The sequence below is a fragment of the Numida meleagris genome, chromosome 1 (assembly GCF_002078875.1).
Source record: "Numida meleagris isolate 19003 breed g44 Domestic line chromosome 1, NumMel1.0, whole genome shotgun sequence".
Taxonomy (NCBI): domain Eukaryota; kingdom Metazoa; phylum Chordata; class Aves; order Galliformes; family Numididae; genus Numida; species Numida meleagris.
In genome coordinates this window covers 52210359-52231172 of record NC_034409.1, presented here as the reverse complement: position 1 = coordinate 52231172, position 20814 = coordinate 52210359, and the positions used below count along the sequence as shown (strand labels likewise).

The 20814-nt window shown below is 47.7% G+C and overlaps 1 protein-coding gene across 3 annotated transcripts; it reads right to left on the bottom strand.

Annotated features, from left to right (window-relative positions):
- On the bottom strand, positions 24-20745 carry TMPRSS6 (transmembrane protease, serine 6). Of its 3 annotated transcripts, none has more exons than XM_021385805.1 (18): positions 19507-20745; positions 18067-18223; positions 17740-17882; positions 17477-17544; positions 16068-16252; positions 12722-12763; positions 11878-12082; positions 11369-11505; positions 10350-10462; positions 9711-9820; positions 8086-8231; positions 7119-7217; positions 4707-4820; positions 4479-4595; positions 3914-4082; positions 2988-3259; positions 1677-1813; positions 24-968 (listed from the first exon to the last, which is right to left on the bottom strand). In XM_021385805.1, exons 2-18 carry the CDS (start codon positions 18212-18214, stop codon positions 810-812), a joined length of 2364 nt encoding a protein of 787 aa, XP_021241480.1. In that variant the 5' UTR covers positions 18215-18223; positions 19507-20745; the 3' UTR covers positions 24-809. The 3 variants fall into 3 exon arrangements, with proteins under 3 accessions (XP_021241480.1, XP_021241473.1, XP_021241490.1); XM_021385798.1 differs by lacking the exon at positions 19507-20745 and adding an exon at positions 19133-19498; XM_021385815.1 differs by lacking the exons at positions 9711-9820; positions 10350-10462; positions 11369-11505; positions 19507-20745 and adding an exon at positions 19133-19498.

Genomic DNA, 20814 nt, shown 5'->3' with positions numbered 1-20814 from the left:
TTCCAGAGTGACTATGTTATATATATACATATACCTACTTATGCATATATATATATGTATGCATATTTTCAGTAAAAAACAACCAAACCCATAGCAGTCACTTCCTAAAGCACTGTGCCCCTAGGCCTTCTCCTTCACCTCCTGGATTATCTGAGTTAGGATTTTGAAGCAGCTGAGAATCCCTCATGTTAAAGGTGTTCAGAAGGGCCAAAGGGAGAGAATAGGAGGGAGCTCTAACAGTTTTACTGCAGGCCTGGGATCTTCTGAGGAGATCCAAGAGCAGCAGCTGGGTGCTGCACCGCGCCAGCAGGGAGGCAGAGCATGATGCTGGACTTGTGTATGGGAGTCAGTGAGACGTGAAGAGTTGCCTGGCAGAGTTGAACAGCACACGCCAGCTAAGAAAATAAGCAATTAGGGAGATAGAAGAGGAGGAGTGATGGGAGGGGAAGGGGGAAGAAGGACAAGCAGCAGGAAGGAAGAGGGAGGGAGATTGATTTCACAGTTACTGGAATCTCTAACTACATCAGTCACATTTCCTTTCAGCAGATGTTCCAGTGTAAGACTGTGGCTGAATCACGTGGTTCATGGAAAGTTCAGCTCTTCTTGTATTTAGACACATGGGTATGCTTGCTTTCCTCTGCAGTCCCCGCTGTAAGCTTTTTTTTTTTCACCCTGCTCAGAAGAGCATGCTGGGGCCGACAACATCCCATACAGAAACTCTCTTTCTTTGAGAGACATACGAGCAAGGTCAGGAATGAGTTCCATTGTGAGCATAGATCTGATGTGGAGAAAGTAAAGATGCATGTTTCTCAGCTCATGGTTTGATTCATCCAGCCTAGAACTTGAGTGATCCTGGTGTACACTCCATAGTAATTTGGACGCCCACACCCCATTCCCCAGCTGACCAAACCAGCCAGAAACCACCTGCCACTGGGCTCCTCACAGGCCAGTGGACCTCCAGAATCACCCTAGAGAAAAGGAAAGAAACATGATGTGACGATGACCCACCAGGTTCTCCTACTGTGTGTTTTTCATTGGCTTCGGAGTCCCTTTCCGTGTATCCCCTCAACTCATGTCTGGGCCATCCACAACATCTCTTATAACTTAGGCAGATGTCAAAATTGTCTCCTGTGCAAACATCTGATGTATTGCCGCACTCTTTCATCATGCAAATCCCTCCCCCTTAGCCAGCTCCCAGGCAGCTGGCAGATCTATTGTTTCCTTCTGCTCCATGAGGCATTTGCAAATACATGGAGAGCAAGGAAGCTGGTGGAAGTTAACAGGATGTCCTGAGGGATGGGAAACAGAGGAATTGCTTGAGATTGATTGACTGTAATGAAGGAACAGACTGGTTACTGTGTCTGACAGATGCTAATGAAATGAGAGAGGAAGAGACTAATGTAGACATGTGACTTGGAAGGGGGAGGTAAAGAGTGGAAAATGAGTTGGAATGAGAAACTGAGAAGTTTCTCTGTATTTGGATCCTGTCTAAAGCAACGATACAGGGAAGAAGTTGGATTGGGAGCTGTTTTTGGCCACTGAGATCAGAGGAAGGACTGGGGAGTCAGGTGTTCTGTGGTCTTCTCACCCTCGTTTCAGGCTACGGAGTGCATTTGGGAGGCCTGGGACACAGCTTACCCATGCTACCCACCCTGCTCCCACAACCCTACTGTCACCTGGCAGGCATCCTTCTTGCCCTTGTCGTAGCCAGCACAGAGCATCCTGGGAGAAATCATGTAGTGATAGGCCTCGCTGCAGGTGTCCTGCTGGATGATCTGCACATCCACCTTCTGCAGGATATTGCTAATGTGCCCTGGGGGTAGAGCACCAAAAGCAGTGCAGGTGAGAAATGGTGGAGCTTCCCACAGCTGACAACGTTCCCCCAGTCCATCCCCATCTCACTGCCTGCTGGAAGCTGCCATCTGAATTTTTATTCTGTTGTCCATGAGCATCAGAGTTTCTGACTTTCAGCAGAGCACTCCACCTGCCTGACAGGTGGACCTGACCTCCCCTGCTGTCCCTTTCCCTGCAGGAATATGTTGTGGCATCTTAGTTTTTGGGATGAGGAGTATTCTGGTTTGGGTCAACCTCTTGCATGCCAGCATTTGGGTTTGCTTCTCACTGAAATGGATTTTAAGCCCTTTTGGCTAAATAATGCTAACCCAGGAGTGTTCAGTTCTGGAGAGAATCCCCTGAATATTTCCATTTAGGAAGCAAAGGGAGGAAGTCTGATTGTGACTGAAGGCACTAAGCTGAGCTGAGTGAGCATGTATGTATTCCTGTGCCATGTACTACTAAACGAACAGTCTGGGCCTGTTTGCTGGCCTTGTGGGAAGGGAACATGAAGGCTCATTTCTATGCAGCTAAACACTTTTCCTCACAAAACAGTGGACTCATCCATGGGAACAGGTCTTGGACCATGCTGTCTCCCAGCAGTGTATGGGCACTTTGTGTCCAAACTATGCTAATGTGATCCTTGGACATCACTCAGACTCTGCAGTAAATTTACTAGCACAGTTGTTGCTTGGGAAGATATCGCTGATAGGATCTTTAATAGGGCATCCCCAGGAGAGACAGTGCTGGTTAGATGAGGAGCAGTCTTTCATCTCAACTCTTTCCAGTTGAGCACTGTCCCTGGAGAACAGCATGGCAGGAGCCAACATGCCTGCATAGCACGAGGCTGGGCTTTGGGCCGGGTCTGCTCCATGACCATGGGTAGCCAGACAAATAAATTCTGCAGGGTTATTCTAGTCTTTGGATGAAGGAACACATGCTGTCCTCATATATCTTACTAGACTTTCAACCTCTTGGAAAGAGGTTTCAAGACACTCAGCAGGTAAATTCGGCCAACTTGTGGCCAAAAAGGGAGTGAAGGAGGCATAATACTTTGGTGTGAACAGAAGCCTGTTCTGCCTACCCTACATCTGAACCTATGTTTCCACCTTGGTCTTGCTGCTGTGGGCCACCAGCAAAAATGCTGCACTTACCACCTTCCTTGAGGGCTCCCCAGCCAGTGATCCAGCAGTGAAGGCCAGGTTCAAAGAGGTGAGAAGTGGCAGGCAAGCAGATGGGCTGGATGAAGGGTGAGGTGATCACAGGATGGTCCAGCTGGAGCAGGGCCACATCATAGTCATGGCTGTCCTCCTCGTAATAAGGATGGAGGAAGAGGCGGATCACTTTGAAGGACACCTCTGTGTGGCTGCTGGTGTTTTGGAAGTATTTGCCCAAGTAAACAGTCCAGACAGAGGGAGAAGCCAGTCTGTAGGATGAAGCAGAGAAGAAAACACATCACATAAACAGGGAAGGATGGGAAGAGGTATAATCAGAATGATACCTCTAAGAAAATGACAGCTAAGGGAGATATTATCTCCAGCAGGAGGATGAGGAACACAGGGGGACTTTCCCTGGCCAGAGCAGAAGGAAGCAGGAAAAGAGATTGTTTTAGACTCACAATCCTGTCTACCTTTTGCCTTACATACGCTTTTTTCTCTCACACTACCTCTCTGGCCATCTCTATGTTCCTCTTTTCTATCACTGTTTCTTATCTCTCACCCCACTTATATTGTCTCCCTGTCAAGCACATGCACGCACGTACACCATCTAACAGGGCTGCACTAGCTTTATCCATTCTGCATCAGGACTCTTCAAGATGGCCAGAGTTCATGCTTCCTCCTGAAAGGGCAGGCCCTGGGGATGGGCAGTGTGGGAACCAAACAGCACCTTCAGTAGGTGATGGTATGCTGGTCCCATCCTACCACATGCTGATGTGTCCATGGCAGTAACAACATGGGGACAGGCCAGAGCCAAAGGAAAGGAGGATCTATGTGGTGTCTTTCATTACCATTGTTCTGCCAAAGCCACATTGTGAATCTTAACATCCTTCTCTGGTCCATCACCCCCCCCCTCTTTTTACCTCTCATCCTGGAAGCAGTGTGCAGCTGAGACCACCCAGCGGTCAGCAATGAGCGTTCCCCCACATATGTGGCGTCCCCGGACTTGCAGGCTGGCTTGCCATGGCCATTCCCCTTCCACAGAGTTAGCACCACCAATGATCCTGCTGAGAGGGGCCTGCAGCCCACAGTCTGTGGAGGAGAAGACATGGTATGTTCTTTAGTGGATGAAAGAACATGAGATATTGTGCCTGCCCTTCCTTTTCTGCTTTGTGGTTTGATCATTTGGTCGTAGATGCTCCATTCCTGGAGGTGTTCAAGGCCAGGTTGGATGGGATCTGATCTGACCCTGATCTGGCGGATTGGAACTTGATGATCTTTGAGGTCCCTTCCAACCCAAGTGATTCTATGATTCTATGATTCTGTGATTCTATGATTCTACTCCTTTGAGCACTTGCCCTACCTGGCAGTGTGGAAGCTCCAGAGATACCAAGAAGGGCAATCAAAGCATAAGTTCTCTCTGCCCAAATTGGGATTGTGGAGCATCCTGAACCTGCCTGTCTAATATGGGGCTAAGCATTTCCTTACTGCAGTGCTTCTCATCAGACAGGTCCTTGCAGTCCATGGTTGTGTCACACAACGGGTTGGGTTTCTTCACACAGGTCCCATCGTCACAGCGGTGCGTGAAAAGACCACAGGGAACCTCTGTGAAGATGAAGGGGAGAGAGGGCTGAGGGAAGGTGAGCTACACTACCAACAGCCTTGGTTTGAGAGTAGGACAAGGCATGTGTCAGCCCCTCCCTGTCCCTTCCCTACCTTCATTGCACTGCTCCTCATCGCTTCCATTGACACAGTCCTGCTGCTGATTGCAGACCTTGCTGAACTCAATGCAGGTGCTGTCCTCTTGGCACTGGAACTTTGCAGGGCACACTGCACAGGACAGAAGCAACCAGCAATTAAATACACAAGACATGGTGTTATGTGCAATGTTACCAGTAGGCTCCACCACCTCTTTCTCTGCCTCATCCTCATGAGGCCTGGCAGCCTGTGCACAAGGCATTTAATTTCAGGTCCTTGTTGTTGGTCTTGGCCTGAGCTACACTGTAGGTATTTCTGCACCGCATCTTATACCTTGGTGATTCTGACCTGGCTTGCCTTGATTTCTTGGCTTCACCTTGGACTTGCCTCAACATTATGGACTTGTTTCACGGACCCTGGGCTCTGGGCTGACCTTTGGTTACCATCACCAGAGCTTCTCTGCTCACCTTTCTCAGATTCTATGGGGTTGCGTCTTGGCTGGTGAGGTCACTGTTCTTCCTCTTTGCTTTCAGCCTCAGCTCATGGATCACCTCCCCCTACAGAGCAGCTGCTCCTCTTGCTCTTTGATAGGTGAGTTCTGAACCCTGACTGATTTCCTGATGTCCACTGATGTCTGGTAGTTGCTCAAGATGGAAACCAGTGCCTACTCTTCACAGCTTGACTTCTGATTATAAATTTATATAGCAAGAACTGCCATTTGCTCTATTTTTTTGTGTATTTATGTGCAACACCAAACATGATGGACCTCTACCTCCTAAGCATTTTCTTATGGCAAAGACTCTAATTTCTTCACTAATTAGTGTGAGGCTTCCAGAAGATTAAAGGCACATGAAGGTGTGAGGCAATATGAAAACTGATTTTAAAGACAGAATCTGTTCCATATAGGAGGATGAATAATCAGACATGCAACAATGACAAGAATGAAAGAACATCTATCTGCAAGAGGGAAGTATACAAGCCCTGATGTCAGAGACCTGGATGATGAGACATAGTGCATCCTCAGCAAATCTGCAGAAAATACAAAAGAAGGTGATCCTTCCCCTCTACTCAGCTCCAGTGAGAGACATCCAGAGCGCTGTGTTCATTTCAGGGCTTGATGGTACTAAAAACCTGACTGCCCAAGACCATGAACAACACAAGTGACCCTACTTCAGGTGCTGAGGCACTGGAGCAGATTGCCCAGAGAGGTGGTGGATGTCCCATCCCTGCAGACATCCAAGGTCAGGCTGGAGGGGCTCTGAGCACCCTGGTTTAGCTGTGGGTGTTCATTGCAGGGGAGTGGGACCCAAACAATTCTATGATTCATTGACCCCCATAGCTGCCCCCCAATCTCAGTGATCCTGTGAGAACTCTCATGCTTTTAGCAGCAAATGGAAATTTCCTTTTGAAAGATTTCTCCTTTTTTATTCTCTTATTCTCTTTTTTATTTTAGACTGAATTCTGAATCTTTCAGAATTGGCCACTGTCTTCAGTGGTTCAGGGATCTCATTGTCTGTGAAAAAACAGCCAGAGGGGACAACTAATGAAAAATTAGTTGTGGCAGCAATGTGATGAGCACCCACTCATACCACTGTTGGGATATGGTTTGAATTAGGTGTCTTATCTGAATCTGAACAGCTCTTCCTATGAGAACAGGACTTTGCAGGAATCCTGGGATACTGAGGGCAGCATCTGAGTCAGTACTAACTGGTGTTCGTGCTGAGAACTGATGGTTGGTCAAAGACTTAAGATATTCCCCAGCTGGGTGGCAATATATCATTCAGGATTTCTGCATGTAATGTGTCACAAACTGCCTGGGGGAAAGAGCAGGGAGCAGAGTGATGGTGGTTTTGAGGAGGCATTGACAGGGAGGGAGGGTTGGGAGGGGGACACTGAGTTCTAAGACAGCAGAGAGGGCTGTAGGCCAGGGCTGAGATTGATTGCCTGGACTGGGTGGTGGAAAACAGGACAAGGTGGTGGGCAGCCCAGACAGGGGGATCTTTCAGACTGTCTGGAGCTCTTGGTGCATGACATCAGGTTTCTCCAGGCACTATGCACAGGAGATGTAGTGGATGCTCTATCACTGGAGACATCCAAGGTCAGCCTGGAGGGGCTCTGAGCACCCTGATCTAGCTGTAGGTGCTCTGGTTCATTGCAGGGGAGTTGGACCAGATGTCCTTTAAAGGTCTCTTCCAACTCAAGCCATTCTGTGGTTCAATGAATAATTGCTGCTGCTCCCTCCAGAACATTCTGAAACCACTTGGCAGCGGGATGACACTTTTGTGGATGCACAGATTTTATCTCCTGAAGAGGGAAGCATAGGTTGTACCCAGGTCACGTGGATCCTCTCCCATCTCTCCCTACCTTTGGAAGAGCAAGGAGCTGTGTTGTACTGGGATCAAGGACCAGAGGGGAGAAGTCATCACTCACCGCAATTTCTCTCATCCAGCCCATTGGGGCAATCTTTGATTCCGTCACAGGCTGGGACACACAAGCCATTCACAGAACACAGGAACTCCCTGGGACAGGCTGTGAAACCACCAGAGAGCAATCAGTCCCCAGTGACTGGAAACCTCCTTAAAGCAGAGCACGGTGACATAAAAGTGGAGCATGGAACCACATACCTTCCTGACCGCACGCAAGCTGCAACAGCTTGCATGTGGCCTCACTAAAATCTCCAAATTTTGCCACATCATCCACCTGCCCAGCATGCTCTACCTCTGGTCTAGCACTGTTCCATGACTCCTGAGCACTGCAGCAAAAATGAAGTCATTTATCTGGGTCTGTGATTAAATCTTGGTCAGGGTCACAAAGGAGCTGTTTTTAGACACTTGTTGCCAGATGCATATATTCAGGGACTGGTGTGGGTTGCAGCAACCCTATAAGAAGGAACTGGAAAAACCTTGGAAAGGACTGCAGGTGCACAATTGCAAATGTATGTGTGCATATTTCTGTGCAGTTTCATTTATCTCTCACTTGCACCGATTCCAAGTTGAGCAGGAAACAGCTCTCTCTGAGAGCTTTTATGATCGAAACAAACACCACTTCAAGTCAGAGATGGCCTCCCATTGAAATTCCAAGGCCAATCTGTGCTGTGGGTGTAAGGGGTGAGCCAGGAGGCAGTGTTCTGGAATTGGGCCTTGGCACCAGGATGCTCTGGGAACATGAGTCAGGAATAAGTGCTGAGGCAGCTTTATGTAAACACTTCTTTCTGGGAGATCAGCGGTGTATGCATCACTGTGTTCATGAGCATGTGCCTGAAGGGCACTTGGCACCTAGAGCTCATGGGATGTGCCTTGTGTTTCTCCTAACACAACCGTAGCACTCAAGGGGCTGCTAGTAGCCATCTGGAACCCCCACCACCCCTCTAAGGAGCAAAGAGGAGTCCTGAACTTACGATCAGATTGGTTGTACAGGCTGTAAGCTGCCTGCACGCCAGGGCCAGTTAAGGAGATCTGCGAAGTGAAGGTGATGGCAATGTCAGCAAAGGATGTGGCTGGGATCCTCTCAGCGTAGGCTTGTAGGGTCCGCAGGCCGCACAACCTGAGGTGCAAACACAGATGGGATGTCCCGGGCAGCGAGGGAGAAGACAGCCAAATGGGCCAAGGGGGTTTTCTGGGGCTGGGGGTGATGGGAAGGCAACTACACAGGCAGGGTGCTGGAGATAAGGCAAAATTCTTTAACGTGGTATGAGGTTATAAAGGAGCAATGGGAAAAGGCTGTGATTTACACCCATGTCCTGTCAACATGTAGGAGAGCTGACACTAGACCTTGCTCTGCCTGGCTGGATCTTGCTGTGTCTGGCCACAGAAGAGTGGTTGAGCAAGACCAGGAGAGGAAAGAGTAACCCTCTAGAAACAAGAGGCCCTCTCTGGGCATAAGGCAGCATAACTAAGCTAGAGCCTGCCCCAAAATGACTGAAGAAGGTGGGTGATGAAGCCCCAGAAATAAATAAGAATGAAAAAAACACCACATACGTATGCTGTGGTGGGAAATGATGCAGAAAGAAGGGAAACAAGTAGAAAGGCCATGAAATTCAAAGCTAAATATCTGGGCTCTACAGGGCACTGTTAAGCCTGATGAACAAGATGAGAACAGCCTATACATATTGGCACCCAGTTCTACCCTCTGGCCATACATGAGTGACCCTACTTTTGACATTTCCCACTTTGGGGGCAAGTATTGAAGTCAGGCTATACAAAGCAGTTCAGTTCTTAAATGTCTCTTCCCTAAGAAAACATGTTGTACAAACTGCAGCTCTGATGGTTTCAGAAAGGAAGGTAAGTGTAGAAAGAATGAAAATCCTAAGCCAGGGGAATGTGATGTTCAGTAATTTCTGGAGCCTTCAGAGGAAAAGAAGTTACCATTGCAGGAATAGTAGAGAGGAAGTCAATGAGGCATGCTGCGGGAGGTTTTGGAGGGAAGGAGACAATCTTGCAGTGATTCTTAGGAAGCAAAAGGGTCCATCCAGCTCCGAGCCTGCTTTGAGTGCAGCAGCTGTGTCTCCTTGCACCTAGGTGGTGGTGAGCAGCAGCCTATGTATGGAGGAGGCTGATTATGGGAAGTCCCACAGGGGTATGCGGTTCTAATCAAAGCAGGAGGATCTGGAGCTTGGCGGAAGATCTGTACGGAGGTGGATGCGAGGCAACGGCACACACAGATAATATTGCAGAGGTGGTGACAGGCAGATTTGCAAACACAGGAGACGTGGGAGGACGCCAAGGTTACACACTGAGGAGAAAACTAGGGAGCATGACGCAAACAGCAAGACAGAGAAGGCAGGCTGGTAGTTCGGAGCAAACCTGTAAGAAATGTGTTTGCTAGGGAGCCTATGAATGAGAGAGACTGAAAAAGAAGTAGGCAGGCAAGAAAGAGGCATCATCCCAGATGGCGACCACTGTGTAGGGTGATGGGAGCTCCCTTCTTAGACCTGGTGGCTGAATTGAGCAGGGAACCTGCTGTGGTTTAATCCCAGTTAAGGAGTGGGAAGCAAGAGACAGAAACTAGGACACCAGCACAAACCTTCTGTTCTGAATTATCCACTGGCCTTGGGTACAGGGCACGTCCTGCTTCTGTCTGCTGAGCGCATAGGCATCGAACCACAGAGTGACCCCATAGTCGAGGGACGGGACCTGCAGGGGAGGGGGTCAAGAGCGGTGTGGAGATGGCTCCTGTGAGTGCTGCAGCCCACCCCATGCAACAGAAGTGAGCAGGGTAGATGTGAAGGGGAGAGCTACCAGTTCACACATTGCAAGCCAGAAGGAAGGACCATCAGGGCAATGTCATAGCTGAGGGTGGCTCTGCTGGCAGTCTGTAAGTGTGGTAATTTCTAGTAATCTGGTTCTGCCTTGAAGAACAGCTCTGGAGCCAAGATTCCTGATTCCTGCTCAGCAATGGCTTTTCTGCTCTGGCATGCAATATGAGACTCCTTTGCCTTCAAAAACACACATAAAGTGCAGGCTAGGCAGGCTGCCACCATCCTCTCATGATTGCCTTATGGAGAGAACTGGCCAAGTGCTGTACACCACCTTAATCACTGAATCACAGAATCACAGAATCATAGAATTATAGATTTATAGAATCACAGAACCATACAATGGTGTGGAATGCCGCATGGATTTCAGGGAGAAGGTGGATGCTCTCGTAGGAGCTGGCTCTTACCGACATGTGCCAGGTGCACTGGGTGTTGGGCGAGTAGTAACTGGGGTAATGTGGGGTGCTGATCTTCCCCTGAAGCTCCAGGCCTTCCCTCAGGGTTATATTCACTCCACAGGCTGTAAATAAAGACATTCAAAACCCTGCTACCAGTCAGCTCAGCCTCAGCCTGGGTGTATCATGCACTTATCCCACTGTAGTAAGGAAGAAAAGGGGCTCTAAGACCTGATGCTAGCATTCATAGAACCGCAGAATCATTAAGGTTGGACAAGATCTCTAAGACTGTACAGTCCAACCACCAGCCCATCCCATAACCATGCCCATAACCACGTCCCTCAGTGCCACATCCACATCGTTCTGGAACACCTCCAGGGATGGTGACTGCACCACCTCCCTGGGCAGCCTGTGCCAATGCAGCACTGCTTGTTTGGAAATGAAGTTTTTCCTAATATCCAACTTGAACCTCCCTTGGCACAACTTGAAGCCATTAGCTCTCATCCTATCCTTGGAGCACCTTGGAGCAGAGGCTGACCCCACCTCGTCACAACCTGCTTTCAGGTCGTTGTAGAGAATCCATTGTAGAATCTGTTCATTGAGATATGACTCCCTTTAAGAGGCCATTTCCACCTGGCAAGACTTTCAGCTTTCTCCTCTTGTCCAGAGAAGCACAATAGTAATGTATTTTGTTGCCTTAGTTTCTTATATTGAATTGACATTTATCTGAGTGCAGCTGGATGTGTTGCCTAGATTGTATTTGGTCTGTGCATTCACAAGAGCTTGAGATTGCATCTGAAGTATCATGATCATTCTGGCTCTGCTTGCCAGAGCCTGGGCTGTCAAGTCTTGAGCCAGACACTGATATGTGAGCCCAGGCCACATATCACATATCATATAACTTGCTTTTTGCTCACCAGCTCTACCTTTGCAATCTTGGCCCCTAATGGGAATGGAGCACCTCTAGGTGCATTGTATTGTAGGAGATAACATTTCTGCACTTATGGCCACCCTCCTCTAGCCTTCCTCACCTTTGAGGGGCACCACCTGTGCTGAGAGGATGAAGGGGTCATAGTAGCTGTACAGGGCTTTCTTCCACACAATGGACATGACAGGGCCTGATGAAAGGACTTCCACAACGGGCTCCTGCCGGCTGCAGCCATAGATCCTGAAGGGAATGAGAGAACAAAGACGTGGGGAAAAAGGATGGGAGTGAAGCAAGCAACAAACAAATGAAAGAGAAGAATGAGAAAGAGAGACAGCAGAGGTCTGCGCTGTCCAAAGAGCATGCCCGTTGTGAGACACTAACTGAATCAAATACAGGGCCAGCAGAGAGACAGCTTGAGCTGCTGTAATCTATCAGACTGCAGGGTTGACTGTGTGATATCCCACATCAGTGACTTCAGCTCATCAGTGAGAGACAGGTTTTGCATCAAAGAGAATTTCCTCTGATGAAGTCTAACACCTTCCCCTGCTGTGGTGTGTTCTGCCATCCTGCCTTGCTTCCCCACCATGCCTGCCCTGCTCAGGAGCTACCTACGAGGTGATTAGGTGTTTCTCCAGGGGACCTGCTGCATCATACATAGCCAGGCGGTCCCTGCAGTCCGGCAGAGTCCACTCCAAGCGTAGCTTGATCATGTAGCCCTTGAGACCGTGGAGGTGCCAAAGACAACTGGAAGCCAGATAGTCAGGGCCCTCCAGTCTTAGGATGTCATCCTCCTGGACATAGCTGTATCTGTAGCAACCTGAATGCAGAGGAAACATAGATGGTTTTAAACCTCAGGGTGATGTAACTGGAGGGAAGAGTGGCTTAGGGGTGGTTGTAAAGGAACTTAGGATATGTCCAGTCCCCTCTTGGGTGTCCCAGTTTCCCTCTGTAAGAACTGTCCCCTCTCCCTTGGTTAAGCCCATACTGTGTCAGGCTTTAAATGCCACAACACAGTCACCTTCCACTGGATTCATATTCTTTTGCCTTTCTTTCTTCTCTCTTCCCCATATTCTTCCCAGCTTTACAACCCCCATGTTTGCTTTCCAGGCTTCAGCTGCCTCCCAAACCTGCATTTTTTGGGTAAAAGTCAGCTTATAAGTGACTTTCTAATAGTAGAACTAATGCAAATTGCCAGCCACAACACTTAAAGCACTGCCCACAATTATTAAAAGCACTTTCAAACATCATTAGGACAATAGATTGCACCACATCCAATGCAGAGCCATGGAGGGAAACCCCCAGCCTTATACAATAGATTTTCTTGTGCTCCCTTGCTACAGCTCTTATCTCCCCTTCCCACGATTTACAGCCTCAGGAAACTAATAGACCTTCTGTCCTCTGTAAAAATCCCTCCCACAAGATAACAAACTCAAAAGGAAAGGAAAAGATAGCCTACCCAGAGTGGATTTCAGCACTACTATGTCTTTCACAGTGGATTCTGTTAGAAAAGAAATATATAAAGGAAGATAAACAAAAAGAAAAAATGGTTGTATCTGCATGCTAGCATGGCAGATGATGACTCCCTTCCTATGTAGATGAATCCCTTAAAACTTTGGCTTGGGGCACTCTCCATGTACTTCTGTCTGCTCTCAGAGACTTGTTTCAGTCACGCATTTCCCATCCCATCCCACTGGAAAATCTCTCTGGCCCCTGTCCCAAATCCAGCAGCCCTAGTTCATTCTTTCCAGCCCACCACAGGCTTCTCTGCCTTTTTCCCTTTCCCATTCCCTGGTGTTACTCCAGGGCTTCTTCCCTTTCTTACCAGGGCTGGACATTGCATTAGGCACTCCCTTCCCTGGCAGCCACACCACAGGTCACAGCCTCCCATCCCAGAGCCTTCACCTTGCTCTTTGAGTTCAAATAACCCTGACTGAAAAGCATGGGTTTTATTGAAGGTGGAGAAGCAGGACTCTTGATGGTGGGTTTTTGATAACTACTGAATAGCCTACAGCATCCACCTTTGGGGAATCAGAGAATCATTAGGGTTGGAAAAGACCTCCAGGATCATCAAGTCCAACCATCAACTTATCACCACCAAGCCTGGGGAGATGGGAGACCAGGAGTAATGCCTCTGGGCTTTAAGGCACACTGTGAAGGTGCTGGCATCTCTGTTGCCTGAACTGAATGCTCCTGGTATCCTATTGCTGGTCCCAAAATCAGAGAATGATCAAGGTGCTGAAGGACCAAGGCTGAAAAGATCATCTAGTCAAACTGTCAGCCCATCACCACCATGCCCGCTAAACCATGTCCCCAGGTGCCACATCTCCAAGTTTCTTGAACACCTCGGGGGATGGTGACTCCACCAAATACCGAGGTCCCAATTGATATTGAGGTCCAGGTCCTGAAATTTTGCACCTGCTGTCATGGGTAAACCTGACCTCCTCCCTCCCACATTACCAGGAATTTGGCTTCTTAATTCTACTGCTATGGGTTGACAGCTTCTGCTACACAGCAAAGCCACAGGAAGGCTCTGCTGACATCTGTGTGAATAATCACAGCTTTTTAGGGTAAAACAAAGAAGAGTGAATGAGAGAAGAATGCCTCTGAGCCTCCCCAAGACCACTCCCTGGTGTAGGGTAGACTCTTGGGGGAGAGGTTTCTGGGGATGTGATGCAGAGAAAGACACCAGCACGGACTCTAAATTTGCTCAAAACAAAGTTAAAGGGCAGACAACACTTTTCAGAGCTGGTCCTTGCTTCAGACTCCCAGCTGAACAGGGAGCAGCCAGGGATCAGGTGCAACTGCCAGAACAAGAGGCACCATGAGGTCAGCTGGGTGTGAGGACTGCTGGTGAAGGCTTGTCTAGGTCAGGGCTTTGGTCTTTTTTGGCTTCTAAGCAAAGCTTGCAGTTCTGCAGAGAGAGCTCTGGTGTTTTGTCACAGTAAAAACAGATGTTGTGGAAAGGATGATCCTGCAGGCACAAGGAGAGGCACATGTGCTGGGTGTAGGGAAGGACATGCTGAGCTGGTGTTACGTGCTCTTTCATCTGAAGGTAGTAAGACTGAGTTCCTGCAAGGAGAAGGAAGGAAGTCCTGATACTCTTTAGGGGAAATGGAGGAGCTGGGGTGAGTGTGGTTGTTAAAAATAAAGCACTGGAAGGCTGGAAAATGTGCCAGTGCTAGTCAGTAGTCCGCAGCTCTGCATGTTATGGCAGACTGCAGCAAGAATTCATATTTAGAGCTAAGCAGGTCAGCAAGTGAGACTGTCAGAAAGCAATGAAGTGCTAATGGCTTGCTGTTAGCTGGCTATTTTTTCACTTGGTTTTTAAAGAGCAAAGGAAGCCAGAGGTTAAGCCACTGGATTGAACTCACTCTGGCCCAGCAGTGTAAAAGGTTGTGGGTTAGGCTGGAATGCAGGAAGGATGAGGGAAAGCAGAAAGAGACAGAAAAACTGTGACTAGCATGTTAACTCCAAAATAGGAAGATGTGTGTTCTGCTCATGCAAATCTACCTGAAATGAATACAGCAGTGAAACAGATGCAAAGGGAATAAGAGGGAACTGGGAACAGCTAACAGAATGGCACCATCATTTGTATTTTTTATGAATTACATTATGAAGTGAGTAAATAAATAGAAAATGCAAAATGGGCTGACTTTGAAGCAGTTAGCATATTGTCTTATGACATCTCTCTTAAGAAAGTTAATTTAAGTTGGCTGAACATAAGGTCTAGTATGCTGGAAACAAATTATAGGCAGAAACAAATGATAAGCAGAAGTGCCTAATTCTAACTGCAGGCGGAGAGGTGTTCGTGGGATGCTAATACAGTTTCAGCACAATATCTTAACACAAATATATGGATGAGGGAGTGAGATCATTTTAAGAAAATCAAATTTACTTTCGGGACATCAGAAAAATTACAACCAAATTGAAACAACTGAGATGTGGAGGGAAAAGTTAAAAAATATGAGTGGAATATATTAACATAAGATTAATCTTTGAAAAATGCAACACAGTGTTGTCTGGGGAAAAAACTTGGAGCTGTAACATTTAATGTGGAGAAGGAACTTGGAAGTGAGATACTGTAGAGGAAAGAAGAAATGTAATGTATTTTAAAACCTCTGTGGTTTGGGGCTCTGTAGGAGGGATCAGATCAGGCTGAGAAGCTAAGTTTCGTTATAAAGACTAAATACAAATCCCATTGAACTTAGATACGCTGAATGTAGACACATCCTGTAGTCCTTTATCTAACACACGATTAGAGAAGTTCTGTAGGGATTTCTTTTTCAACAGGGTGTGATCTTCACTTTGGGCAGGAACTATAGCTGCTGCAATGCATTGTCTCAGAGTAAGACTAGTGGTGTCTTAAATGTGTTGACCTTGTTCTCTCAGTCAAGTAGACAGGAATTATCTCCCAGAGAAAGGAGACAACGTAATTGATCAGCTCAGTTCAAAACTAGCGAGTAAAGTCATGACCTGGGTAAGATGTTTCTTGACACAAGCCAAGGCTGAGTGGGAGAAGGTGGAAAAAAAAAAATGATTACCTAACTGGTCATGGTCAGCTACATCTCCAAGAATGTTTAATCCTTCAAAGGAAGGATATTCATTGTGAAAACTTCAATTCCTCTATGAGGAAGAAACATATATAATTGTCTTGATCCTTATTTCTTCCTTATCCTCTTAGATTTGTCCTATTCCTTTCAGTAGTGACTTCTGCCCGCTTCTTATAACCTCCCTTCAGCACCTTTGGCCAACTCTGGGCCATTTTGGACTGCTCAGGCCACATTTGAGCAACTGGTACTTACCCAGCAGGATCAGCGAGTCTGGGTTGACCCTGTACTCTGCCTGGTAGGACAGACTGCCCGAGCTGTTGAAGCTGGTGATAAGCTCTTGGTGGAGCGTTGCGTTTACCCTCTCAGCAGTCATCTCCTTCTGCTGACTCTCAGGAATTTGGAGGGTAAACCAGAAGAAGAAGGTCAGAGCCCCCTCCCTAACAGAGAAATAGCATGTTAAATATCCTCTGGGGTGGCAAACCCTAGAGATTAAACCCCACTGTTTATCCACAAATCCAAGCATGTCTACGAGGACTCTCAAACTCATTGCTGTGTCCCAGAAGAACCACTGTGACTGGTGTGGAAGAGCTGGTATGGCCACAGTACTAGTTAAAGTTCAGTCCTTTGCAGGAGTCCATTTTATGCCATCTGCCTTTAGTGATGACCATACACAAATTAATGTGATGATTAACCAAGACTGGTTAAATGAGTAGTATCATTTCAGGTAGAAACGACCTTTGGCTGATGCTGACCAGGGGCTGAAATGGAACTCTCAAGACTTCATTGTATCACCCGTCAGTGGTGACAAGAGGATGATATATGACTCATTACCTTATCACAAGCCATTAGTGCTGGGCTGACTCGAGTTGCAAGAGACTGGGACTGAGAAGGCTCTGTCCAACCAGCTGACAGAAAATTGGCTGATAGAAGGGGAAGGGAAGGGGAAGGGGTGTTGAAGCAAACCTTTGTTCAGTATAAACCTGGAGGAAGAATTGCAAGTGTAACAATTCTTTCCCCAAATGAAAATGGAGTTACATCAAAATTGGATTTTTCTTTATCTGAAGGACAAGTTTGGGGGTGTAGTTTTCTATGGCGAAAAAAGAATAAATTCAGAAGCAATTGTATATGTCAGTTTGGAAGTTATTCCTGCTTTCTTGAGTTACTGTGATGACCTGCAAAGCTGGGGTCTCATATCTGTCCCATTCCACCGTTACCCTGTTCCCAGGTGGACCTTGGCTGAAACACCTTTTCCATGGTGCATTCTGACCTCTCCTTTTTGGTGCTTAGAATCAGGCCACAAAAAAGACTCCCTCAAATTAGAGAAATTAATTTCCAGCTGCTTAGTTTCTACTGAGAATGCCAAGCCCAGATTTTTTTTTCCAGTTCTTCTCAGTCAATATTTTCCCTCACTTGAATTTCTGTCCCTTTGAGAAAAAAAAATTATCTCAATTTTGGCTTTTCATCTTGACCACGGATGAATATGAACATCAGAATATCCACAGCTCTGTCATACTGGAGTCATTCTAGATGTGGACTGCCCAGCCTAACCTTGTGATCATGGTGGGGACTGCAGCAGCTTGTCATGGCCAGATTTCAGTGAAACCAAAGTACAAGGGAACTTTTTCATACAAACAAGCAAAAATGCTGTGGATACTACTCACCCGAAGGCATACACTGTGCTTGAGTTGTAATACCGACCCAGCTCTGTGGAATGAATGAGATCTTTCAGCTGCAACGAGAGAGTCACTTAATAACAATCATGCAGTGTTACAGTGATGAAGCACATACGTCCAGCCCTAAGTTTCATCCCTCTTGCTGCACAGACTCACCAAGTCTGTCACTTAGATAAGGCTACCTGTCCCCTTCCTTCTTTTTTCACACTGAACTGCCTCAGGGCTGGCTCTGGTCATAATATTGCCCTCACCATATTCTGGAGTTTAGCTGACTCCAGCCAGAAGGCTCTGGATTCCACCTGCCCAAGTTCTGGGAAGTATCTGCGATTGAGGACCTGGAGGCTGCCGGAGTAAAACTGCAGGATGGTGGGTTCCAGGTGCCACGGTCTATAGTCTGCCAACAGAAGACAATCACAGATTATCTTGCTGATACGCAGGAGAGAGGGATTTGCCCAGTAATTTACCCAGTTTTCATCTGTAAAGACCACCAGAAGTCACAAGTGCTCTTTGGCCTGCACGTTGCCTGTACTATACCTCATCCACCTCCTGTGTAGGGATAAAATATGTTGAATTTTTACCTAGGAAGTACCATGTTGCTGCAGCAGCTCCAGCCAGCAAAAGAAAGACTATTCCAAGAGACACATAGCGGAGGCAGACACGTGAGTTAGTCTCTGATTCACTCTTTGAGAGGGAGCTGGCATCTTCCTCCTGTTCCTCGGCCTCCATCAAGGGTATCTAGTGACAGAGCACACCACAGTCAGGCTGAGCTTCCAACAGCCTCTCACATCCATCTTGGGAAATGCACTGTCAGCTCTGTGATATATCTCCAAGACATCTGTGGGCTAACCATCAAACACTTTGCTCAGTGCAAACGCAGGTTGAACTTCTATATCAGTAGAAGACAAGCTTCTGGGACACTGTCTTGTCTGTGCTCCCTGGGAATCCCCCAGCTTTCAAAGAAAATCATAGAATCATAGGATTTTAAGGGACCCTTAAAGGCCATCCACCCCAACTCCCCTGCCATGAACAGGGACACCTACAGCTTGATCAGGGTGCTCAGAGCCTGGTCCAGCCTGACCTTGGATGTCTCTAAGAATGGGGAATACACCAAAATCCCTGGGTTTCCTCTCCTTCTGCTGAAAACACAAGTGAGTACAATAATAAAATTCCCCGTGGAAGAGAATGTTGTCCTCTCAGGCTGAGGACGGTTTTAAAACTGGTATTTTGTTGACCTGGAGATCAACACTAAAGAAAATTGGTGCCCTCAATTTCATACAGAGGTTGCACACAGCAGCCCCAGCCTGGGAGCTTGCAGTTGCACTTTGCTCTCAGTCCCCAAAAGCAAACAAACCGTGCCATTCCCACCCAGCCACACGTCCCAGGGCTAAGCCCATGCTGGCCCTGACTCAGGAGCTGTGCTAGCACAGGGAGAGCACGCAAACATCTTTCATCCTTGGGAGCGTTCACAGGACAAGGACTTCTTGGCCTGCCTCCTCTCCCCCCATTACTGAGTCCTAACACTCCAGGCTGGCTTGCAGCACAGAGACATGCTCACACAATGTAGACACCAAGCGATCTACTCCAGAAAATCAAACCTAGTTTGGCAAACATCGACACTCCAACACGCAGCAGCACATTGCTTACTCTGAGGCACTCTTCCAGAGGGGCATGCAGTACAAATAGGCCTAGTAGGACTTCCCTGCAGGGTCACCTTTCTGTGGGTTCTGCCCACCGAACCCATCGGGTAGTCCAGGAGAGCCTCTACTGTAGGATCTTTTCAGCAACAGCAGACATAAGCAAAGAACCACAAACCAAGGGGCAGGGCGAGGGGAGGAGAGCAGGAAACAACAGCAGAAGAACCTCTTTGTTTGAAGGTTTAATTGTAGACACAGGGGTTTCCCCCCAGAGCTGCAGACCTACCTTAGAAACCCGCTGCTGCCTGCGAGGCCGAGCCCACACCCCCCACGCAAAGCAGCTCACACACGCACAGGGAGGGAGAGGAGAGGACATCTATTTACCCAAGCTCAAGGTCTCCTCAGGGATCAATAACTGGATGCCATGTCCCTTCAGCTCGGCCTTTGTCCTGCACCGTCCCGCTGCGGTGGGTCAGCACACCCTGTGCACTCAGATATGGAGATTTCGGAAGTTTTCTAGAGGAGATCTACAGGTTAGGAGCACCTCCAGCTGTGCTGAGAGCAACCCCGGAGGCTAGTGCAGGTAGTTCGGTTGTCCTCCTCAGGGGACAGGGAGTTGCTGAGCAACTGTTGTATGTCTCAGACACCCTCCTTGGTCCCATTGGGTGCAGGCAGGCAGAGCTCCCTGGCTGACAGGCGTAGAAGGCTCAAAGGAGGTAAGCAGACTGCGTGCAGTGACAGCAGCGGTCATGCTGATGAAAGAAAAGCATGGCATTCATCAGTCCTGACCTGCAGTACTCCCTCTGGTCTTCCAGGGCTCCTTGCTGCCCATTCTCCTGCTGTGGTGCTCCCCACACTCAGCCACACCACTACTCACTCCTTCCTGCAGCATCTGCTACCTTCTATTCCCAGGTCCTTCTTGCCTGCACTACCTTCTCCCTATGGCTCTGCAGCTCTGTTCGTGCCCCTTCACAAAGTAAATAGAGCTATCCTGTCAATAAAGCTGGGAGGAGAACACACGGACTACTTTTGAACCAGGACTGAGTTCCAGCCAATGGGGGGCCAACTTGAGATTGAGAGGCATTCTGAACCTGCCTGACTGATGTAGGACTGAGCGCTTCCTCCTTGCAGTCTACAGTGGTGTCACACAGCAGATTGGGTTACTTCCCATCATCACTGCTGTAGTTGCCTTGTGATGGGTTTTAGTAGAAAAAAAATGTTAAATGTGGATGAAATCTGCAGTGTTCGACTGGGAATGTGTTGATATGGCTATTCTGACTAAGCCATTGCTGTGCATATGGGAAATGGGGGCATGCAATGACAATAAGAAATGCTTTCAGAACTGTTTGAGAGATTTAAGTGACAAGATTGAATTTTCAGAAATGCCTTTGAGCCAGAGTTTCCCTAGATAACTGAAGACTAGCCGCATCTCTAAGTGTATATGTATGGCTTTCCAAAACTTACACTATGAGAGCTTGCCATGATGGGTCAGAACCCAGCTGAGGGTATTTCCCAGTGTCAGAGATCTTACTTTTTTGTATCCATCTTTCCTGGAAAGAAGCACCTTCCTTCTCTGGTGTTTTCAGCAGAACAAAATATACAGGATTTCAATCTGATCTATCTAAACATACCACATCTATCACCGCAGCCTTCTGAATCAACCAAGGACCCAAAACCTTGATCAGATTTGAC